This window comes from Malaya genurostris, chromosome 1, assembly GCF_030247185.1.
Source record: "Malaya genurostris strain Urasoe2022 chromosome 1, Malgen_1.1, whole genome shotgun sequence".
Lineage (NCBI taxonomy): Eukaryota > Metazoa > Arthropoda > Insecta > Diptera > Culicidae > Malaya > Malaya genurostris.
Window position 1 is genome coordinate 163,559,522 of NC_080570.1, and position 22,490 is coordinate 163,582,011.

Genomic DNA, 22,490 nt, shown 5'->3' on the forward strand with positions numbered 1-22,490 from the left:
ATTCAATCAAATAAGTTGTTTTGCCTTCAGCATCCTTGTCACGTTTTATTTCCCTTGACTGTGCACGGCATCCTGCCGATGGGCATCCTTAGCCTATCCTACCAATCGGGCTGGGTGTTCGTTCTTTTCGTACTCTATCCTAAGCAAAGCACAGCGCTTGAAAGAAAACTCATTGCGTAACTCTCGAGCGCAGTGACAGAAAAACATGCACGTGATGGTCACAAAACCCCGTGAATTTACGAAACCCCAGTAGGCTTCGGTAAGGTAAGTAAGCCGGCAGCGAGAGGCTTTTGCTCTGCCGCTGGTTCACAGCCAACTGACGTAGCAAAGGCAGCACTGTTCACATGACTCACGTGATCCGTCGGCTTCTACCGGCCGTTTCGCACCCAGTCACAAATTGAGCACGTAGACTGACTGAGCGCAGGTGAGTATCCGGCAAAACTCGGCTCCGCCAATCACTCGGTAGCATATCCATGTCTGTCGCAGCGATGCCGGCCAAGAAGACGGGTAGTAGAAATCGGTCTGGAAGCTTTTCATTCAACGTTACATAACCACGACCGAGCTTCTGTTGCTTTATATTGTCTGCACTGTTCCGTGATGAAGGACTGCCAATTTATGGAGCGTGTGAAAACTCTCTTCTCGCTTGCCAGCGGTGCTGTGAAGGTGGGCCGAGAGGTGATCTGCTGAAATAAAGAATGAGTAACCGATGCATGAAACGAGTATTCTAGCAATTATTCAGGGATTTCCTCACGACTTAGGATTTTCTGTTTTCGTGCATCGTCCATATGAAAAGTCTCAGTAGTTGAAAGCAAGACGATGAATGCTGCCAAAAATGCGGTGCTTGTTGACGCTGCGTCGTTGGTCTTGCAGGAGAACGATAATGAACTTGAAAGCGAGACGGAATTGATTTTTTTGGGTCCTGATTATTCATCCTTTTTTTTTGGTAGCAGACATGATTCCGGATGGATTTCAAGAAAAAGGTTCGAAATGATAATTATTTTTTATCCGTTGTTTGTTTTCTAGCTGACAAGCTGCCGAGCCCCAAGTACTCGATTTTTTATCAGCAAATATATTTTAGATAACCTAAACAATCTCGTTGTTTAAATGCTACTTCAACATTTTTCCAAGTTTCATTTTTACTTCAGCTGTGTCTTCTTGTTTTCGTTGAAAGCGATTATTACTGTTTTTCTCATATATAAAGACTAGACAACCACTGTAAAAACCAACCTCAAAACGAATAAATAAATTAATCATCAAAACACAAATTCGCGACGACACCTAGTTGATTCGTCAATTTGACAAACGCGTAGTTCGAATTTTTGCGATATTCGAGCAAAACTTTGAAGCATTGCTCCCCTTGCTTCGATGCCATTTTCATAACTAAAACCCAAATATAAAAATAAAACAATTTTTATGTGCACATTGAAAAATAAGAGCGTAAAATTGAAATCGAACAATTTTTAATCGTAACACCGTTTAGTACACCAGTTACTGAAAACGTTTAATCCTTCTAACATTGCTAATCGCTTGCAAGAATTAAATCAATCTCAATTCGCATCAACCCCTCTTATGTCAGACACAGTAAACGAAAGGGTGATCTTCGGTGAGATTAAAATGAATAAATTAAGTTGGATTTCTGGCATTGAAACAGCAATCCGCAACGTCTCGGTCGTAGCCGGTGCTGCTGTTTGCATTAACTGTGGTGTAATCTGCTTACTTTGGCACAGCTATCGGGTATTTGCGGGGGTCGTCGTGAGATCTGCCCCGCGATTGTTTTCGCTTTGATTCAAATGTGCTTCGCTTAGCCCCTGCAAGATAGGCTTGAAGCGAAACAGTGTTCGAAATAATAATTTTAATTAAATTTTACTGGTCGGCAGCCAGGAGCAGTGAAGCGTAATTACCTGCGGTTTGTTTGGTTGTTTTTAGTTGTTTTGCATGCGCAGACAGAATTCTGCCAGCACACTCTCCATGGTCGGATACAGGAAGAGAAGCAATGGTAATCAACAGGTGTGATGTACCATGAGCTTCTAAAATCTGACGAAACTGTTAATACTAATCGCTACAGACAACAAAATGATCAATTCGAACCATGAATTGATCGAAAAACGAACAGAATAGGCCAGACGACACGGCAGTCATTTCGTTACACGACAATGCACCTGCATACAAAGCAAACCCGATTCACGATACAATCAAAGCACTTGGCCGTATTCACCAGACTGGGCTCCTTCCGACTACCATTTGTTTTCATCGATGGGTCACGCATTGGCTGAGTTGTACTTCAATTTCTACAACGTCGAATATTCGATGTGGCTCGTTTCAAAACAAGAGCATTTCTATTGACGTGGAATCCATAAATTATCAAAAAGGTATGTGTAAGAAGGAATTGTAAAAACTGAATATTTTCCCATTCAAATTTAGTGTTTTATTTTAGCAAAAAAAACGATCACTTCATATTGGTAAACCTAGTATTCCTTATCGCACTCACGAAACAATATTCGTAGGAGTTGGAGTAGATCTTTATCATGAACAGTGATCGAATGCGTCGCAATTATTTAGACTACACAACATCGAGTAACAGTGAAAAAAAAGCCCTAAAGGGATATGAAAAACACTTACCTTACCTTGAACGGTTGATATTTTAATCAGTTTTCTATCCCTTGATGCTTGTTTCATTAACCTTACACGATATTTTTTATTTTTCAAACATTCATCATTGATTTTATCAGAACGAGCTATTTGATATTCACATATTTTCTTTCTTCCGTGCTCTTTTATTAGCATGACTGCTCACTAACACATACCTAAAAGCTTCACTTTAAATAATGAATGATTCCACCATCAATCACTGCTTCCTGAACCATTAAAGGACTATTCACACATTTCAGTTCCGTGACGGTTCAGTGAAAGTGCCTTCAGTGCGCGGTCAGTGTTCTTTTTTTATCGGAACCCTTCCGTTCCGGCACAGCAAATGCAGTGACATACCGACTTCAGTGAAAATAAAAAATATCGGTGACGACGAATTTGAGTTTGCCGGACGGATGCTACACTGACGGCGAGCTGCACTGAAACGGCACGGTGCCGGATAGGTGTGAATGCGTGAATAGGAAACGAATGAAATAATATCAGTATCCGTGCACGGTGTCGTGCCGGCACTGAACCGGACCGGATATGTGTGAATAGTCCTTAACGCACTTTTATCGGACACTTGAATAGAAATGAGCTTCTATAAGATATATTGCGTAACACAAATCACTTAAAAGTGATAAAAAAAAAACACAATGGCCCATCGCCGCAAACGAAACCCGCAAATCTGTCGAAGGCATCGCAAATCACAGCAGACGCTAAACATCAGACATGCACAGCCTGAAGTAACAGCGGATGATTGAATTTTACTTCGTTCAATCTTTTCACATCACTTACACCTTAGCACTTGACAAAAAAAAACACATTTTAAACTAGAGATGGGCAATTCGCTCCTGAGCTGTTCCAGTGAATCGAATCATTGAAGTGAGCTGACAGCTCACAGCTCTTTTCAAAAGAACCGCAGCTCACCAGCTCACTCATTTGCTACCCAGTTCACTGCATTATGATGCAGGGAACACGCTACGAGCTGATCGGATCTTCGGCTCTTTAAGAGATTCAATTTAGTCGACATCAATTAAAGATAAATTATTTCGCATGGCATTCATTGCATCATTGCAAATCAATGATTCAATTTCGATCATGCATTTGAAAAAAAACCGGTGCATAAGAAAAACGGCGCACAAAATGAACCTTAAGTTCAAAATAAAAGAGCTGATGAGCTGATACATCGAATCGATTCACTTTGGTGAGCTGATCGGTTCGGAGCTGTTCACCAAAATGAGCTGTTTTGCACGCCTCTATTTTAAACGCAAGCAAAAAATGATATCATCAAGCCGGAAGTGAAATTCTATTCGCGTCGTAGAAGGAGTGGTGCTGCCATCTATCTAAGTTTAATCTGTGTGTGAAGAGAATGTAAACAAAATATGTTATTTTTTCGCTTAAGTTAAATCCATTGGTTCTCGTTGTTTTAAAGTGATATAGTGCGCATCGAAAAAATGAGCACATATAACGGCTTTCATTTAGGCTTTTTAACTGTTTTGGTTGAATATCGGAGTTGGTTTTGTGCCCGTAAGAAAGAAAATAAAATTTCTCTTCCGGTACTAATAATCCGCATAGGTAAGAGTACACAGGATTTTTTTTGATAAATTTATTAATTTGTGTTGTGCTTATGTGACAAACCAGTGCGTAACATTACGAAAAATGTTAATCGTGGTTTATATGAAAATATTTTTCTCTAAATGTCGTAGATCGTGGAGTTGAAAAGCTGTTCGGATGGGTACGCAAAAACAATCCCTGGACATTTTTTGTGCTAATGAGAACATTAACGAAAGGAATTCGTTAGGCCGTGTGATGCGATATGTTCCAGATTGCAAAAAAAGAATAACGTTTAATTCTTTCTCTGAAATGTCGAATTAAAACCGGTGGGTTCAACGCCTCAAACTTAAATTTGGGAAAATGAAAATTCATTTCTTTGCACCTTCAATATATTATATTGTCTACCAAGTGAGTATTAAAATAATTTCAAATCAAATTCAGACAGGTATAACTCGTTGTCTGTTCACAGGTATGAATCGTACGTCTCGACGATTAAGGATCTTCAGCAAAAAGAAAGTTTTCGTTTTTCCAAACCGACTCAGGATTCCTGTTTGTTTCAGATGAGCTCATGATTATCGCTTGCGAAATCAATATATTCAATCCGAAATTGTATAATAAAAGATTTTAGTACACTTTGCTTCAAGAATTCGTTAATATTTTTCAGTGGTGATTCATTCCCAGATATTGTCAGTTCATTAGCATTTTTTTGGTCTACCGTGTACTTGATATAGCTGAACAATATAAAATCAAATCAAAAAAAATAAATAGTAGTTACGAATTTGCGATTACCTTCCACAAAATGGTTCAAAGTTTTAAAATTTTCTTTCTCGTCAGTTTCAATAATTTGAAAACTGCGGGTCAAACTTTTTTTATTGTTCAGGAGTCTCTTCGAATATAAAATTATTCAGGTCACTATTAATGAGTTCTGTATCGCCTTATCATTGTGTACCGAAACAGATATTTCAAGCAGTTTATGCAACGATCTCCATTGTGTTATGCTCGGCACTTGCAGAGCAATGAAAATGCTGATGCTCGCCACTTGACTCTAGACAAGTTCAAAATTCACCAAGTCCGCCATTGTATACATAATCTACTGCAACTATCAGAAGTTGTCCAGCCTGGAGTACTCTTACGCGTTTGACCATCAAACGGCAACCTCCGGTAACGTAACTAAAACATCCGAGTTCACCAACACACTGCATGTACAACTTTCTGACAGCTCCTAATGGTGATTCGAAAAATACATTATTTTCTCATTTAAAGTAAACACTTCGATTAAAAACTTACACCACGAATAGAAAAAATGCAGTTCTAAAGCACATCTCAGGAATTTTTAACATTGAAGTTGGTTTTAATTCATAATTGTTGTTTTGAAACATTGTTTACTTTTTTGCTGATACTGACCACTGTTTTATTTTTCGGTAAAAAAGCATCACTCACACAAATTATTTTATATCTATCAACTAAATTAGTATCGCCAAAGATTTTTAAAAACACTTTTACTAACCAATTCAAACAACAAACTGAAAATAGAAGAAAACGGTACGTTTGAAAATTCATTACTTTTTGCCTTTTCTTGTTTACCTTCACTTCACACATATAAGCTGTCAAACTCAACTTCGTAGTCGCGAATTCAGATTTCAATTTTTTTCCACCATGAAACACGCACGCAAAAAACGATCGAGGTAGGCCGGCGGCGAACGGATCTTGTTGACTGTAGAGTGACTATAATCAGAGTGGCGACAGCTGTTCGTTTGGAATGACAGCTCCCAGTTCCAAACGAGCAAACGACCTGTCAATTCAATGTAAAGCTAATGGAATGTTTTGAATTGTTGCCAAAATTTCGGATGAGATGTCGTCACTCTGGTTATAGGCACTCTAGTTGACTGGTTTGTATAGCAGTGATGCCACTTTAGCCGAGGGTGATTCCGTACACACAGAAAATAAATTATTTAAGTGGCGACTTTTGAAAAATCAATTATTTTGTCTTGAAAATTTTACAAAACATTCTCGAAATGTTTTATTATAACGAAATATACTGAAAAAATATGATTTTTCCTAAGTGTTAGGCTCTATGCGCCCCCTAGAAAAATAAATTGTTTCCTTCGATTTTATAGATGATAAACGTTTTGGGTTCGTGTTTTGTTGTTTTGGGGAGAGTTTACAGCTGCAGAATAACGAATATTTTCGCTGAAAATCACAGTTTTGACTTAAAACGACCACCAAAAATTCAAATAAAAACGTAGGGAACATCTTGAAAACATCTACTACAACTATGTCAATTGGATTTTTTGACTTCTGATAATTCTGCACTGAGATACTGTGGACACCGTGGAATCATGTTTTCTAAAACGCGTCCTTAGAAAATACTTCTTCACAAATTTATTTCTTAATTTTTTTTTACAAAAAAACGGAATGTTGTTCGAATGATTCTTTGCATTATGTGAAGCATTTGAGTTTTTTGAGTCATATCGCAAAAATGGTGTTTTATGAGTTCACAATTAAGTCGTATGAAAATTTTCAAACTCGGGTCACAAAGATCGAAGGAGAAAGCAAGCAAAGCGAAACTTTTAATCTGTTGTTCCGAATAAAATTGAGTACATAGTCAATCTCTGGAAAAATACAACACTAGGGAAAGTCGATTATCAAACCAGAAAAGAACCAGGGGTTAGTATCTCGAATGCTTTTTTATGATTCGTGGGATGCTTACTATCCCCAGTTCGGTTGCTCCGGAATGATTTATGTTTGCCGTGCTGCATGCACATGCTAGCATGTGTACAAAATTGATTGGTCTGTGTTTGGGCAGCACGTGTTGCATACCCTCTGACCCTGTCATGATCGAGCTCGCATCTCATGCGGGAGTGTATTCGTCGACAAGGGTATACGCTGCGAGCAGAATGGTATATTTTTTTTGCTACGTAAATTGTAATGTTGCTCCCTGTACGTGTGCGGGTCTCTTTTATGGTTCATCCCAAGCACTTTCATGCACATCCCTCTGAGTATGAAATTTGTTATTTTTTTTCACCTGGTTTCGAGTGTAGCTCGGAGATGTTTCTCCTGACTGTTAACCAGTTTGCATGTGGTATTGAGATTCAGTACACAACATTACGAAAGTATAGTTCACAACTGACGTATCGGAATAGAAGTAATGTTGAATATACAATCACATACCGTTTAAGCATTAGGCTAGTTTATTGCCGCTGGTGGATTTATTTTTTGAGGTTACAGATAATTTGCTAGGAACAAATGCGATAATCATCCATCAAACGTCTCATCTTATTTTTCAAACAATGCTTATCAACGAATAATTCATTATTTGCTCTCAAACGGCGCCAATAATCGTCTAAGACATAAATGTATCTACTGATGCGAAATTTCAAACAAGTTCAAACTCTAGCGCAGAGTTGCCATTTTAAAATCTGTGTTTCAACGTGAAAAATCTGTGTACCATATGTGTTGCATATTTTTTTATCATAATCCGTGCAAATCTGTGAAAAACATTTAAAAATCTGCCATTTTTATGAAATATTCATAAAAATCTGCAGGAATCTGAGAATTTTGATAGAATCTATATTCTGTGACAATGGATCTGTGTTGTAAAATAGGCAAAAAATTTGTGATTTACAGAAAAATCTGCTCTAGCGTTTTATTTTATACAGTTTAACCGACGACACGACCTGCCACTCGTCTTTCGAAACTGTATCGCAAATTTAACTACCCCTCAGTAACTGATAATGTCAAAACGAAATCGCCTGAAAAACTATTGAAACTGGCAACACAAGTTAATTGATTATTTATTTTTAATAACAGTTACCATAACCTTGGTTACTGCATATTGAAGACTTGGAATATGTAAACAAAACAAACTGCTTCGAGTGGAATTATCATTTAGTTTAATCGGATAGAGGTCTTCGTTAAGGCTTGCTGGAGCTCGAACATATTAAAAATGACTTCCAGACAATTCAATATTCATGGATGTTTGTTAAAAGGTTTAACGTAACCATACTTAGATCTATAATGACTATTTGCTATGTAAATGAGTTTTTAAATGTTGTTAAGTTTTGCAATCATTCTATCCGACATTGCGAAACTTTTTATCAGTCCGATCAACAGAATTTAGTATCGAAATCATATTTGTTCTTTTATAATGTCTTTCTAAAGTAAAACCATTTCAATTCGCCACTTGTTCCAAATCGTTCAGCCCTCGTTGCTAATCAGCATACATGTTGTGACAAAACGCGCTGTCATATTTTGGAAACGTCTCTACTTCTACTCTCAGTGATTTGAGGTCTTCGCAAAGTGCGTGTATACTTTGATATGAATATGAAAGACACTTGAACAGCACGAGAATCAAATTTCTCAGGATATTAGATCTGATCGAAATTATAGGCTTTGAAATGCACATCGAAAGCCTTCAGTGAAAACGGGTCTTTTCAAATAATTTTATTGTTTGTGTCTCAGAAAACAGACTGTAACCAAACACAAATATTTGTGTTTGCCGTAACTACGGTCTACCGTAAGGCGGCTGGAACTTGTTGAAGTAGTCGAATGTGAAGAGTGTAGGATACAATTTAACAATGAAGTCTCATTTTCGTTTCGTGAAGACTGGTACTAATTCCGGATTGGTTGACAGTATATTAAGCAAAAATGATGTGTTTCGGAAACTCGACTGGATATTTCTAAAAAGAAAGACCGTCATCATGGATGAGTTAGATGAATACAGTGCAGATAGAGCTAATGCGTAGCTGTGGATGATATAGGACGACGCCTTTCTGTAGCAACACTACTTCTAGTACCAGATTTGGTTATTGTACTATTGTGGTCGGCGCAAATCTAAAAAGAACGTTGTCACAAAATTTAAATTTATAGAAAAGTTTCATAATTTTCTCAAATGATATGTTTATTTATTATAGCGCTCCTAGGTAACTAGTTCATAGCAACTCAAACAGTGTTGCTCAAGAAGATTATTTTCATGATTATCGAGGGGTCGCTATATTTATGGTAACTGGCGGTAAATCACTCACGAACACTTTTTGTTCAGATTTTTCTTCGGAGTGCCTGGTCGTGTCGTCGGTTTAACTTCTCACTTAACTTCTTTCGGTATTTTTTTCTTTTGACGAACAATTCGATGGTACCGTGGTTTGAACAGCTGACATCGATTATCAAATTTAAGTGTGTCAAATAGATTAGAACTATGCCAATGATTCGATAATGATGTACGATGATCCAAATATGCCATTGTAATCTGAACAACAATAGGCTTGATGTGTGTGGTGCTAAAAGTGCTAGTAAAATCCACAAAAAATGCCATTTAAATACTACAAAAGAGGATCATGGTTTGTACAGTAATTTTCTACTTCAAATTCAAGAACTCAAGAGAATTCCTGCAAATACTCTCAATACGATTATCAATTTCCCTTGAGGATTACTCAAACATTTCCCGGTTCGATAGTAGCGCTTTGAGCATCGATAACCAGACAAATTGCATCAATCGCGTTGGGCTGATATCGACCTAATATTTTGCTATCACAGTTTTAATGAAAAAAACCCAAGCTCTTAAATTGAGAGTTTATACACTCTGCATAAAAAAATTAACGAAGATTTCTAAATTTTCCAATCATTTTCTCTTCTATTAATTACCAAGCGGTTCCCACGTTTATCACTCAACTCTTTGCATGAAATGATACCCGAAACTTTCGACTTTCAAACAGAATAGTGATATCAAAGAAAATCTTTTTAATCACATCACAATAATCGAAAGAGAGAGTGATTAAAAAGAAACTGTCACTTGCTTATACGCCCTAATGAAAAATCAACCGAGAAATGAAAAGATTGGGCTAGTGTATGCTCAAACAAACTTTTTTGTTCTTATTCAATTATCAAAGAAAAAGGCTTTATTTTTAAGAATCCACTTTTCCTAACACAAGGTATAATGATCCGCGAAATGGTTCGCAGTCGGGTCGATAGTATTATGTTGGATAAATTCTTGAATGTTTCATTGAAAACAGTATAGTTCTTGTGTCACAAACGCTGTTGTAGTGTTCTCTTACGAAAGACAAACGGTCCAATCTATAATTTCAGACATACATTCTAAGCGTGTACTAGAAGACGTTTTTGACGTTTCCATTTCACTCAGCTGTTTTATGAATCTGTGGCAGAGGTGGCAGAGCAATCCTGTGATGAAAATAAATCGAATTATTTAGGAACATTTCCAAGGTTTTTTTTCAAACATTGCACTAAAACAAAGTCTTTGAGTAAAACAACCGGTTCGTGAACATTGAAAATGGTTTTTGCGGCTTGTGAGGTAGGTTTAAAAAAACTCTGTACCGTATTCTATGCCAATACTTTATTCCCTGCAGAATGACAAAAATCTTCCCTTGAATGAGCTGATGATTTTGCTCGATGAGGACGGTGTGAAACGATCAATTCCAGCTTTGGTTTGTCCAGTATCCGGCCATTTGGACGATCAAACCAACTGAATTTGCATTTTTTCTTCCAGAACGAACAGTGGAAAGATTCGCGCATCTTCACCCGTTACTCTTCGTTTCCAATTCGCAGCATTGACGGTCTGGTGGATGAATGTGCCTCCCTGGATCAATGGATAAGTGAGATTGGTTGGTTCATCAAGGATATGGAGGGCTTGCTGGGGCTGGAACATTTTCGGTAAGTGAAAACGAAATTTTGCGAAACCCAACTCTTGCGAAACAACGCTTCTTCAGATTCTGGTCTACGCTGGTGTACAATCGAGGTGCCATTGAAAGTGTCATATCGTTTACCCAAGCTGCTGTTCCGTACTACCTGGCCGGCGTGATTCGCAGTTCACCGTCGGTTTTTCCTCTTTATTCGGCAGCCCATCGAGCCACTCTTCAGGTGATCTGCCGGATGATAACACAAAAGGAATCCGATCGCTGCTGGATTTCCAGAGAGTTCATGGGAGATTTGCTGTACAAACACTATCTGATATCGATTCCGTTGTTGTTCGACCTGTTGTCGGTGTACGGTCGGGATAACAAACAGGTGCTAACACTAATGTTCCAAACCATCTTCAAACTGCAGCCGAAATACGGTCAAGATTTGAAAGTAGGACTAAAGTTTCTGCAGACTGTGAGTAGCAAGGCTTGAAAAGTGTTTGATAATTAATAAATTTTTGTTTTGCTTCTAGACCTTCAAGACTATTCAGCAGCAAATCGAAACGGATCGTATCGAAGGAAATGTGGTCAGTTCAGCCAGACTGAACGACCTGGCCATCTACGCGATGGACTGTTGCACTATTCTTGCACTGCTGATGGAATGTCATCCAGAGTGTCGATGGATTTGCAGTGAGCTGGAACTAGAACAATCCATTACGAGTTTCTACGACAACACCATCGTGCTTCTTTACAAAAACATCCACGCGATGGACAATGAATCGCCTTATCTGACATATTTGAACTCGGCCAGAATGGAATTGCTATCCGCATTCCGAGGAATTGTTAATTTCCAGCTGGAGACAATTTTAGACAAACCGGAAAGAAGTCTGGTTCCGGCGGACAAGTCTCTTTGCATCCTCACCGAATGTCTATCGGATCCAGTTTTTGTGAAAGATTACCAACGCCATTATCCGGTAGAACGTGATCTGGACGTGATAAAGCAAGCTTGTCGAAACGTTGACACATTTAAGTTGGATTTCGTCCAGCAGGCGTACTGCGGAGAAGACGAAGAAAATGGTTTTCTCAATGGTCACAAAGAAGCAGCCATTCCTGAAGATGACGACAGTTTCGGTGAAGCTTGCGGTGGTGTTTTAGAAGAAGAAGTAGTAGAAGAAGCTGGTCCGACTGCGGCAGTTGAAGAAACACTTTCATCGGACCAGCTAATCGAAAGAAACGTTCAGAAAGTATTGGATGTTCTGCCACATTTGGGTGACGGTTACGTTCGTAAAATAATTTGTCGCTATGAAAATGTGGAACAGGCAATTGCTGCCGTTTTGGAAGGTAATTTGCCACCCGATTTAATTGAAGCAGACCCAACGGAACCATACATTCCGCCTGACAAGCTAGACACAAATTACCTCGAGACCGGAATCGATCGCTTGAACATCTACGACGGAGATGAGTTTGATGTGATGGTTCATGATGAGATAAAGGGGGTAATGAAGAAGGGCAAGGGAATGCCTGGGCAACCGAAGAACTTGAAAGAGATGTTGGATGATAAAAGTCATGTGCAGGAGATGAAAAGTCGCTACCAGGACTATACGAATGTGTGTGACGAGTATGATGATGAGTACGACGATAGTTTCGATGCGATGGCGGAAAGTGAATCAAAATCGGTGCGGTTGACGGCAGCGATGAGAAATGCTTTGGTCGACGAACTGGACGATGACGAAGATGACGACGAACCCGAGGATGATTCCGGTCAACCAGTCGGGAAAAAACCGCTTGATTTTTGCGAGAATCCGGAATTGGTTCGTCAGCGTTATGAGGAAAAACGAAGAAGCAAGTTCCAAGCGAAGCATGGTGGAGGTGTTGCAACCGGTCCAGACAAGGACGTGGTGGGCAAAGCCAAAGGACAAGGGCAGGATAAATCCGTTTTGCTTAACCGGAAGCATAAGGCTGAGAACAAATCCAGCCGGGCGAATCACAATCGTAAACAGGGTGCTACTTTTAAACGAAATAAAGGTATGATTCCATCGTAAGGTTTCGAGCAATGAAACTTACTGATTCCAGTGGTGGATTATATAACAGTTTTGAAAATTAATACAGTGAACTGAAAAGAAACGCCATGCGATGCAGTGACGAGTGAAAAAATATTGTGTGTTGGCTATTTCTTGTTAGTTTCATTCAATTTCAATACCACATCCAAATTCAAGAACCTTCTTCTTAACCACTATGCATAAGGTCTTGTACAACGTTTGGATTTCGGATTCACAGATTATTTTTGCAACCCTGTCTGAAGATATTTGAAATTTTTCCGTGGCATCCCTGAGGAACAGAGATGCCAGTTCTGCTGATTTCGAAACCTAAGCTGCAGACACGTTTTAGTTAAAGACTTTTGAAAATCACGGTTTTCGCATACATTTGTCAAATTTACATGCTGTTGAATTCATTGCGGTCTTTTTTTTGCTCGCCAAACCTATTCTGTGCATCATTCTTCAAAGAGATCTTGTAGTCCGCACTTTTTTTTTGTTGCACATACTTTTGCAACCCTGTCGGAAGGTATTGAAACATTTCATCTGGCATCTCTGCTGAAGAAAGCATCTTACCAAAGTAAACAAATCGAGATTCTCTTTTCTACGAATTAATGCCTTCAAAATCCTAAAATTTTGGTTAGAAATTTTATTTTTTCAAAAATCTCAATAGTAATACAAAGAACCATAAAGTTCGTGTTTTAGTGAGCATATTGTGTTACTGGGATAACTCACAATGTCCATTGGCGTTCCTATCAAAGTTCTGCACGAAGCAGAGGGCCATATTGTTACTTGCGAGACAATTACCGGCGAAGTATATAGGGGCAAACTGATCGAAGCGGAAGATAATATGAATTGTCAAATGACACAGCTAGCCGTGACCTATCGTGATGGCAGAACGGCTAATTTAGAAAACGTATATATTCGTGGATCTAAAATTCGTTTTCTAATACTCCCTGATATGCTGAAAAATGCTCCAATGTTCAAGAAACAAGGAGCAAAGTCTGGTACGGCTGGACGAGGAAAATCTGGAATATTGCGAGCTCAAGCGGCGCGTGGTCGTGGTCGGGGCAGTGGTGGAGGTGGAGGTGGAGGTGGAGGTGGCAATGTAGGAAATCGTCCCCCAGGAAAAGGAAATTGGCAAGGACAAGGCCCATCTGGTGGCAGAGGAAGAGGCGGATTATAGACAAGCCAACACAAATCTGAATTATGATATAAGACAATTTCATTTCATTTCGATTCATATGTAATAAACACTGATATGTAGGTTTACTCATTCCATTTGTTATCATTTTGCTAGAAAGAAAGGGCGAAACTATTTCTTTTTTTTTTTTTTTTGTCGTTTTAGATGGTTTCCGAAGTTTTCACTACTGGAAATAATAAATGAGACGATAAAATTGCACGGCAAAATAATTGCCGAGACTTACACCGCCGAGTATTCGGTAATTTGGCAAACGTCAGTTATTACAGAAATTGTCAGTAAAAAGTTTACTGAATGTTCGGCAAAAGCAACGAAGTGAAATTTATGAATTGCTGAGCCTGAGAATTCGTTTTTTGCCTTTTTCTTTTTTGTATATGACATAAGTATGTGACATTTGTTGCATTTACTTTTCTCAGGGATGGCTGAACCGAATTTCATGAACTTAGATTCAAATAAAAGGCTGCTCCATACAAAACTCTTGAATTTCATTTCGATCCGACTCCCAGTTCCGGAATTACAGGGTGATTAGTGAAAAATGTCCTATTTCAAATTACTTCCTAATTTTTTCTCAGAGATGGCGTGGCCGATTTGGTTCAAATGAAAGGTCTAATAGTCCCAAACCAAACTCCCAAATTTTATCAGGATCTAGGTTCCGGTTCTGGAATTATAGGGTAAAATGTGTTAAAAACTTTATACCGTCACTTAAAGCGGCGAAACAAAAAAACGTAAATCTATTTCTAATCTAGCCACGAAACTACTCCAATTGGTAGCTATTATCAGAAGACAACCAAATAAATCGATTTCGGCTATCCTAGTTCCAGTTTTCCGATTTCGGACCTGGTTTGGCTTCTTCGCCATTGATTTCAATGTCGAAGTTTGAAGTTCCATACTGCTCATCTGTACACACTTATTTTCGGATTTTCAGTTCGGTAATGTTTTTGCGGAAAAAAATCATCATTTTGACTTAAATAAAAGAATTGTCCGCTATTCTTATAAAAATTGACCTATTCCGCCTAATTTTTTCCCGAAATTCGGTTATCTAAAATACATGTACAGAAAACTTGGTTAAAATTGCCGAATCCGATTGTTACACGCAAACACCCAGCACGCCATTTTGTATTTTAGTTGAATTTTAGCAAAGTGAGTAAAGGAGTCAAGCAAAGTGAGTAAAGGAGTCAAATTTTAGCAAAGTGAGTAAAGGAGTTCAAGTTCAATGTCTGGATGCTTCGTCATTCGAACTATGCAGTAAGTAATATAATTTTTTCTACATCATTTCATCTTAATAATAGATGGATGCAATCACTTGTGTTTTATTGTCGGAAGTTTTAATTTTATTTTATAGAAAAATATTTATATATTAAATAAATAACAAAATGCATTTGAATTTCAATTGTTTTGGTGTGTATTTTCCGAAATTTCAAACAATAAAGTAAATATTCAATATTGATTTCATACCATACTGAACTGTACGAATAACTGGACTAATTGGTTGTTTTTGAGAATACCTTTGGTTATCTTCCCGTGCTGACTAATATTACCGAGCCCTCATCACAAACTACTGATCAGTATAGTGAAAAATGGCAGCTCGAACAAACTTCAGTTTTACAGAACGTTCGTCAATAAATAAATTCCTGAACTGATTGCGGTACATTCAGCTGAGAAAAAGTCGGTAAAAATATTACTGAGTTCGGTGAAACAAAATTAAGTGTGTAGGTGAGAAAACGTTCACTGTTACCGCAAAAGTGGACATTTCAGTCGGATGTTTTTCATTTATATATATATATATATATATATATATATATATATATATATATATATATATATATATATATATATATATATATATATATATATATATATATATATATATATATATATATATATATATATATATATATATATATATATATATATATATATATATATATATATATATATATATATATATATATGTAACTTTAAGGAATAAAAATTAGCATAGCGCGCATTGCATTTCCAAAAAGTGCGTTAGACGCTGAGAAGCAGTGATGTCCAAGCTCAGCACACGAGCTGCTCTACACACTAAGATTCGATTCCGTTGTTCGATAATTTTTTTGACGAAAACTTTCGGTAATCAACAGAAATTACCGATATTTCGGTACATGAACTTCATTTTACAACAATTATGCAAATTTTTACCGGACGATCAGTTTTACGCAAGTTTTCATTACAGAATTCTGTAAATAGATATACAATTCATACGGCAAATCTGAATAGTCGCCGAGTACGGTAAAAACCATACCGTCCGTATGGTAAAACTATCTTCCAATAACCGAACTTCTGTGAAAACTGGTTGTCGTGAAACTAACTGTCAAACAGTTATTAAAATTTTCAGTGTCTTTTTATTAACCAAACGAAAAAAATCTTGAAGAGTTCATCGAATGGATTAAAAAACAGGTGCTAAAAATTTTAAAACATTTGAACCACTAAAAGCTTTTTGTATACATATAGGCGGAAAAAAATGTTGTATCACTTGTCCACTTGCTGCTTACACAAATCGTTCGATGGTGAATTCTGGTGGACTCGACGGATTGTGCAGTGTTTTGGAAGGCGCTCATAATTCCGGTCAGCCGGAACATTTAACCCTTTTTTTCGTGGAATTAAACCAAAGCCACAACAGGCTGGAACTTTCTTCATTCTTTTTTTGTGAATTTGTGTTGTTTTTTAAAATCCGGAAATCCAGAATTTTAACCGAAGGAAAACAAAGAAACAAAAAATTACCGAAAAATCAGTTACATTCATTTGGTTTACAATTTACGGTAGTTGTTTGATAGTTCAGCAATTACCGAACGATCGGTAATCAATTTAATTACCGAACGTTCAGCTGTTGAAAAATCGGTAACAAATTACCGAATTCTGCGAAATTTTCGAAATGGCCACAGTTTCTCTTTGGTTACTCTTTCTTTCTCGGTTTACCGGATTGATTTTATAGTTTTTTTTTTTTTTTTGTTTAGATTATAGAGGTTTCAACCTTGAGGTCATTCGCCTCTTCGGGCCAGAAAAGTTTCCTGACCCTATGTGCGGGGTTGGGAATCGAACCCAGGTGGGTTGCGTGAAAGGCATCGACTTATCCATCACGCTATACCCGTCCCCTACACGATTTTATAGTTGACGTCTTACTTTTCGCAAAACTTTGAAACTAAAACCACAAGTTTTCGGTTTATATTGGAAACTTTCAAAAAATTACAGTAATGGCTCCGTAATAATCAAAAGAGAAAGTAATCAAAGAGAGGCTCTCATTTGCAGTAAGGCTCTTCTGTCGTGAGACTATCAAATCATGTTGCCAAAAAGGAACGGGCTAAAAACAAATCGAGCCAAAATACTATACTGAAAAATATTGTTATTAAACCGTTTATTATTACCCGGCCTTAACCTGCCTATGGTCGTTCACCGGACTGAAGAGTGCTGTATTCAATCTTTCAATCACACAGAAATGATTTGTGTTGAAAATTGAGTCTAATTTTGATTCCAAGCATCATTTCATCGTGCTTCGTTAAAAACCCCAACTATATCACCGTGAATAGTTGACGGATTTTTACAATCTACGATTCGTTAGATTGGTATTACGATAAGGTATCTAAATTTAAAATATTTTTTTAGTTTTCAAGGTCGAATGTGACCGATATTGTCAAACAACTTTGAATCTGAGAAACAGAGTTCGTCGAGCTGAATCGAATGCTATACCTATTTTTTATATTTATAAAAAGGTAATAAATTTGAAAATGAAAGTTCACATGGAAAATATTTTGTTAACATATTTATTGCGATTAAACTATCAATATCTGTGATCAAAATGTTTCGCTGGATCTTGCCGATTGGTTTAATGCACTCAAAAGCGGCCAATCAGGAGTTGGTTTGCTGAAAACTCACACAAGTGGCGTCCCGTCGTTATGTCTCAGCTTGTGTTTCATCAACTCAGTCCCAGTAAAAAATGCTTTATCACAAACGTCACACCTGTGCTGGAAACCACCGGTGTGAAGCAACATATGCCTCTTATGGACCCACTGTTGGGTGAAGTCTTTGTCGCACACAGTACATTTGAAAGGCCGTTCACCGGAATGAATGACGGTGTGCATTGCTAAGTTACCCTTCGTTTGGAAACGTTTTTCGCACACCGTACATTCGTATGGTCGCTCGCCGGTATGAATCCGTGTGTGCAATATAAGGCTTGAATTAGTAGTGAATCCTTTACCGCACACACTGCATTTGAACCGGTAAGCACCGGTATGGGCTAGCATGTGTGTGTTAAAACTAAACTTTTTGTGAAATGTTTCATCGCAGATATCACAACGGAAGCTTTGCTCGCTGTGATTTGTCTTGATGTGGGCGGTGCGATGGCGTTTGTGAAGATACCGTCTGCCACAGAGTTCACATTCGTATGGCCTTTCCTGATCGGCGAGCGAACTGCTGGATGTCTCGTTGTTCTCTATCAGTTTTTTCCTACTACAAAAAAAAACGAGATTCATTAGCAAATTAGCATGGCTAACAACATTCTCTTACATGCACAGCGGTTCTTGATGTTTGGGCATGTGTTTTCGCAATTGATATTTAGTATTATAACCTTTTTTACACACCTCACAGCTATACAGAAACTCTCTCGTATGGATGGACATGTGAAATTTGAGATGGCTATTCAAGCGAAAATCTTTACCACAGATGTCGCAACTGAAAGGCCGCTCTCCGGTATGTGCTCGAAGATGACCGAGTAGTGTGCTTTTTTGGGCAAATTTTTTGTCACATAGATCACACTGGTACGGCGAATCTGTATGAAGTAGCATGTGTGTTTTCAGACAATATTTATCCATGAAAACTTTATCGCATTCAGTGCATTTGTGCGATCGCTCGCCGCTATGGGAGACTTTGTGCCTTTTCAAGTAGCACGGCGAATAGAATCCTTTTCCACAAACATCACAAACATGATCGTAATTTTTCGTATGTATAAGCATATGCTTGGTAATGTCTTGATTGTACATGAATTTTTTGCCACAGATTTCGCAACTGAAGGGACGTTCGATGAGATGCTTCCAGGAGTGCCTGGTAAGATGTTTTTTCTGGGTGTAACGTTTTCCACAAATGCTACACTTGTATGGCCGTACTGAAGCGATTGCTTGCTCGGAAGACACATCCGCAACTATTTCCTCTCTGAAAATAAGCAAAATGACCGATCGATTGATTGAAGAAAGCAAACAGCAATCCTAATTTACCTGTTCTGCTTGATTTTAGTGTGACAGTTCATATGTGCTATCAAGTGGTTCTTCTGAAAAAACGTTTTCGCACAGATATCGCATGTTAGTAATTTTGAATGATCGTTCAAGCAACGATCGGTATCAAATTCTCTGCCACACACATCACATTTGCGTAAAGGAATATCTCTCGGGTGGCGGACCACGTGGGACATTAGGCTCTGTTTACGCACGAAACCTTTACCACACACATCACACTTGAAAGGACGATCTCCGGTGTGTAAGTACTTGTGTTCCTTCAGTCCAAGCTTTTCCTTAAATCCTTTGCCACAAACGTTGCATTTATAGCCGAGCTTATCAACATGAAGCTTATTGTGTATGTTTAAGTTCTTTTTGCTTAAAAACAATTCGTCACACACGTTACATTTGTGAAGCTTTCTATTACTTTTTACCTCGTCTTGTACAGTGGAAACCTTTTCCTCCCTGAAAATGTTATAGAACTCGATCATGCAACTTACTAAGATGAACATCGACTTACATTCGATCATTTCCATTAACCTCCGGATCATAGTCTGCTAGCTCTGATTTAATGTATTCGTCGAATTCGTTGGTATCATTTTGTACACTAGGAATCGAAATTGCAGCATCGAAATTATGCATTTTGGTTTGTTTGTTATTAATTCCTTATCGCTCGTTTGACACAACATACCAAAAATCTAGTATACACGCTTACTTGTGGCTACCTAAAATCAAGCAAAAAGATTCATCCAACCCCTAAAGTGAGTAAAAACATATTACTCAATTCAGGCAGTGATCCATTTCGCGAATTATTTTTGCTTTAGCGGCCCTTACACGAACATTAAAAATGTCATTTTAAATGATGTCATTTAAATAGCGACCCTTACACGAGTCATTAAAAATGTCATTACTGTATTATTAATGAACGTGTAATGGTGCAGTAATGACGAGATTTCTAACAAATTTGAAATACATCATTACTTAGTTACATTAAAAATGACATTTTTAATGCTCGTGTAAGGGCCGCTAATGATGTAATTCAAATTTGTTAGAAATTTCGTCATTAGTGCACCACTACACTTTCATTAAAATGATATTTTTTTTTACTAATGACATTTTTAATGACTCGTGTAAGGGCCGCTTTTTAGTTTTGACAAATTCGACGCAGCTGTTATGTCGTTGTTAAAAATAACCCTGCTCGCCTTCATCTTCAGATCCTGAAGCATTCCAAATCAATTCCGAATCGGCAAGATATTTTCATTCAAAATTTCATGCGGAATTCAAGAATTCATAATAAATTCTAACTCCAGTGCGACAACGGATTCAAAATGAATTTCGCCTCCAACCGGTTGGTTCGGAAATCTATCGGAATTGATTGAGAAGATGCGAAATAAATTGTCAATTCGTTTTCTGTTTATTCTTTTTCGATTTTTTTTTTGTTTTCACGCTGATTCTCAGTACATTTCAAAATCTTCAAGTTTTTCGGATATTCAGAACTAGTAAATATCCAGTTCTCTTCCAATTCCAGTGCTGCTCGATCAACATTATAAATGTCATTCAGTTTTCGCTCATTTTATGAATGTGTTAATGTAAAATTAGGCGATTTACGCTATTTCATTACACTCCAGCTAGAGGAATGGATGATGCTGACTGAGATATGACTTTTTGTTTGTTTCCAGCGAATTTTTATGCTGGAATTCTAAGGGAACTGGCTCTGAATATCCGAAAATCATGAGGATTCAAATTTAAATATATCAGTTATATAAATATTTTATTTAGAAATAAACTGAAACTCAGTGCGAAAATAGAAAAGCGGGTTATAATAAAAAGAAAACGAATAGATAATTCATTCCGCATCTTCTCAATCAATTACAATAGATTTCTGAACCAACTCACATTATCGAAATGAAGGAATGAGCAATGAATTCTTACTCGACTGTATGATTTTTCAGTGCTCGATCGGTTCAGTGCTAGAATTTTCGCCTGAGTTGGTTGATCGATCAACCCGATTGACAGTGACATTATAAATGTCATTGAAAATTCGCTCATTTTATGAATGTGTTAGTGTAAAATTTAGGCACCTTAAGCCATTTCACTACACTCCAGCTAGAGGAATGGATGATGCTGACTAAGGTACACTGAAATGAAAATCTTATTTATATTCATTAGATTTCTCATATGCATCATATGCAGAATATAATTCATAGAAATTATATGGAAACTTATAATCTTTATTTAATGTGTACGTCAAATCTAAATGGACGTTATCATAATGAAAGTTATAAAAATATCCCATATAATTTATATGGAAATCCGATGGAAGTCGTGAACCGTACTGCTTGAAGCTGAAGAAATAGTTGTGTCTCCGATATTCTTCAACTGCTCCAGACCATTTTTTTCAGGAAGTTCCGCATCTCAATGTAATTTTAAATCGCTGACAAGACAGCTCATACAACTTCGTTCAAGGATATGCGTTAACGGACCATGAAATATATATCCGGTACATTTCATTACTCTACCTGTCTAGTAAGATTCATTTTTATTTTCAGTCTCGGGATCTCACTTCTTTTTCGCAAATGCTCCCTTACCGAACGGAATACTAGTAAAGCTTGAATTCTTAAAAGAAAAGTAGTAGTTGGCGATTATCTGCTAGTCGTATGAGCTCTATTTATATATATATATATATATATATATATATATATATATAAAATTTTTTTTAAAACTAGTCATATGGTATATATGAACCTATCTAAATAAAATCGAAGTGAATATTATATGCGCTTCATAAATTGTTCCAATGTATGTTGTGCGGATTTCTAGTAATGGTTATAAGACGCGCCAATCAATTTGACTCAGACTGGAAATTTCATTCGTTATATGGAAATCCTGTAAAAATAACGTCAAGAAGAGTTTTATGTTTCATAAGATTATCTCATATATTTGACATGATGTTGAACACATCTTGTACCTATTATTGGAAATGCTAATAGTGCAAAATCATTAGAATATCATATAATTTGAAAAAAAAATTTAGCTCAGTGTAGATCTATGTACTCATATATGCAGTGCAACCAGTTTATCAAAGTTGTTTGAACGGTTGAGTTTCAAACTAGAGTGCCTATAACCAGAGTGACGACATCTCATCCGTAATTTTGGCAACAATCCGAAACATTCCATTAGCTTTACATTGAATTGACAGGTCGTT

At 37.4% G+C, this 22,490-nt stretch overlaps 3 protein-coding genes and 1 long non-coding RNA gene across 5 annotated transcripts; 3 read left to right on the forward strand and 1 right to left on the reverse strand.

Moving 5' to 3' along the window:
- Positions 1-3,950: 3,950 nt before the first annotated feature.
- LOC131428726 (uncharacterized) lies at positions 3,951-4,828 on the forward strand. Its single transcript, XR_009229398.1, has 3 exons — positions 3,951-4,203; positions 4,335-4,590; positions 4,652-4,828. It is a non-coding gene; the product is annotated as an uncharacterized LOC131428726 (long non-coding RNA).
- Positions 4,829-10,298: 5,470 nt separating this feature from the next.
- On the forward strand, positions 10,299-12,899 carry LOC131426623 (activating signal cointegrator 1 complex subunit 2). Its single transcript, XM_058589485.1, has 5 exons — positions 10,299-10,486; positions 10,542-10,619; positions 10,682-10,845; positions 10,902-11,286; positions 11,345-12,899. The coding sequence occupies exons 1-5, from the start codon at positions 10,466-10,468 to the stop codon at positions 12,851-12,853; spliced, it is 2,157 nt and encodes a 718-aa protein (XP_058445468.1). The 5' UTR covers positions 10,299-10,465; the 3' UTR covers positions 12,854-12,899.
- Positions 12,900-13,409: 510 nt separating this feature from the next.
- Positions 13,410-14,478, forward strand: LOC131426624 (small nuclear ribonucleoprotein Sm D3-like). Of its 2 annotated transcripts, XM_058589487.1 has the most exons (3): positions 13,410-13,483; positions 13,538-14,107; positions 14,193-14,478. In XM_058589487.1, exon 2 carries the CDS (start codon positions 13,581-13,583, stop codon positions 14,028-14,030), a length of 450 nt encoding a protein of 149 aa, XP_058445470.1. In that variant the 5' UTR covers positions 13,410-13,483; positions 13,538-13,580; the 3' UTR covers positions 14,031-14,107; positions 14,193-14,478. The 2 variants fall into 2 exon arrangements, with proteins under 2 accessions (XP_058445470.1, XP_058445469.1); XM_058589486.1 differs by having other exon boundaries at positions 13,414-14,107; positions 14,193-14,474.
- Positions 14,479-17,828: 3,350 nt separating this feature from the next.
- Positions 17,829-19,966, reverse strand: LOC131426625 (gastrula zinc finger protein XlCGF57.1-like). The gene is made up of 4 exons (XM_058589489.1): positions 19,806-19,966; positions 19,289-19,750; positions 18,585-19,226; positions 17,829-18,527 (listed from the first exon to the last, which is right to left on the reverse strand). The coding sequence occupies exons 1-4, from the start codon at positions 19,925-19,927 to the stop codon at positions 17,951-17,953; spliced, it is 1,803 nt and encodes a 600-aa protein (XP_058445472.1). The 5' UTR covers positions 19,928-19,966; the 3' UTR covers positions 17,829-17,950.
- Between the last annotated feature and the right edge of the window lie 2,524 nt (positions 19,967-22,490).

Coding starts and splice junctions, on each gene's coding strand:
- LOC131426623 (XM_058589485.1), top strand. CDS start 10,466: ATGGTTTTTGCGGCTTGTGAG. Junction 10,846..10,901: donor CTGGGGCTGGAACATTTTCG/GTAAGTGAAAAC, acceptor ACGCTTCTTCAG/ATTCTGGTCTACGCTGGTGT. Junction 11,287..11,344: donor GACTAAAGTTTCTGCAGACT/GTGAGTAGCAAG, acceptor TTTTGCTTCTAG/ACCTTCAAGACTATTCAGCA.
- LOC131426624 (XM_058589487.1), top strand. CDS start 13,581: ATGTCCATTGGCGTTCCTATCAAAGTTCTGCACGAAGCAGAGGGCCAT.
- LOC131426625 (XM_058589489.1), bottom strand. CDS start 19,927: ATGCATAATTTCGATGCTGCAATTTCGATTCCTAGTGTACAAAATGAT. Junction 19,227..19,288: donor ACTAAAATCAAGCAGAACAG/GTAAATTAGGAT, acceptor GCTTATTTTCAG/AGAGGAAATAGTTGCGGATG. Junction 18,528..18,584: donor CATCAAGAACCGCTGTGCAT/GTAAGAGAATGT, acceptor TTTTTTTTGTAG/TAGGAAAAAACTGATAGAGA.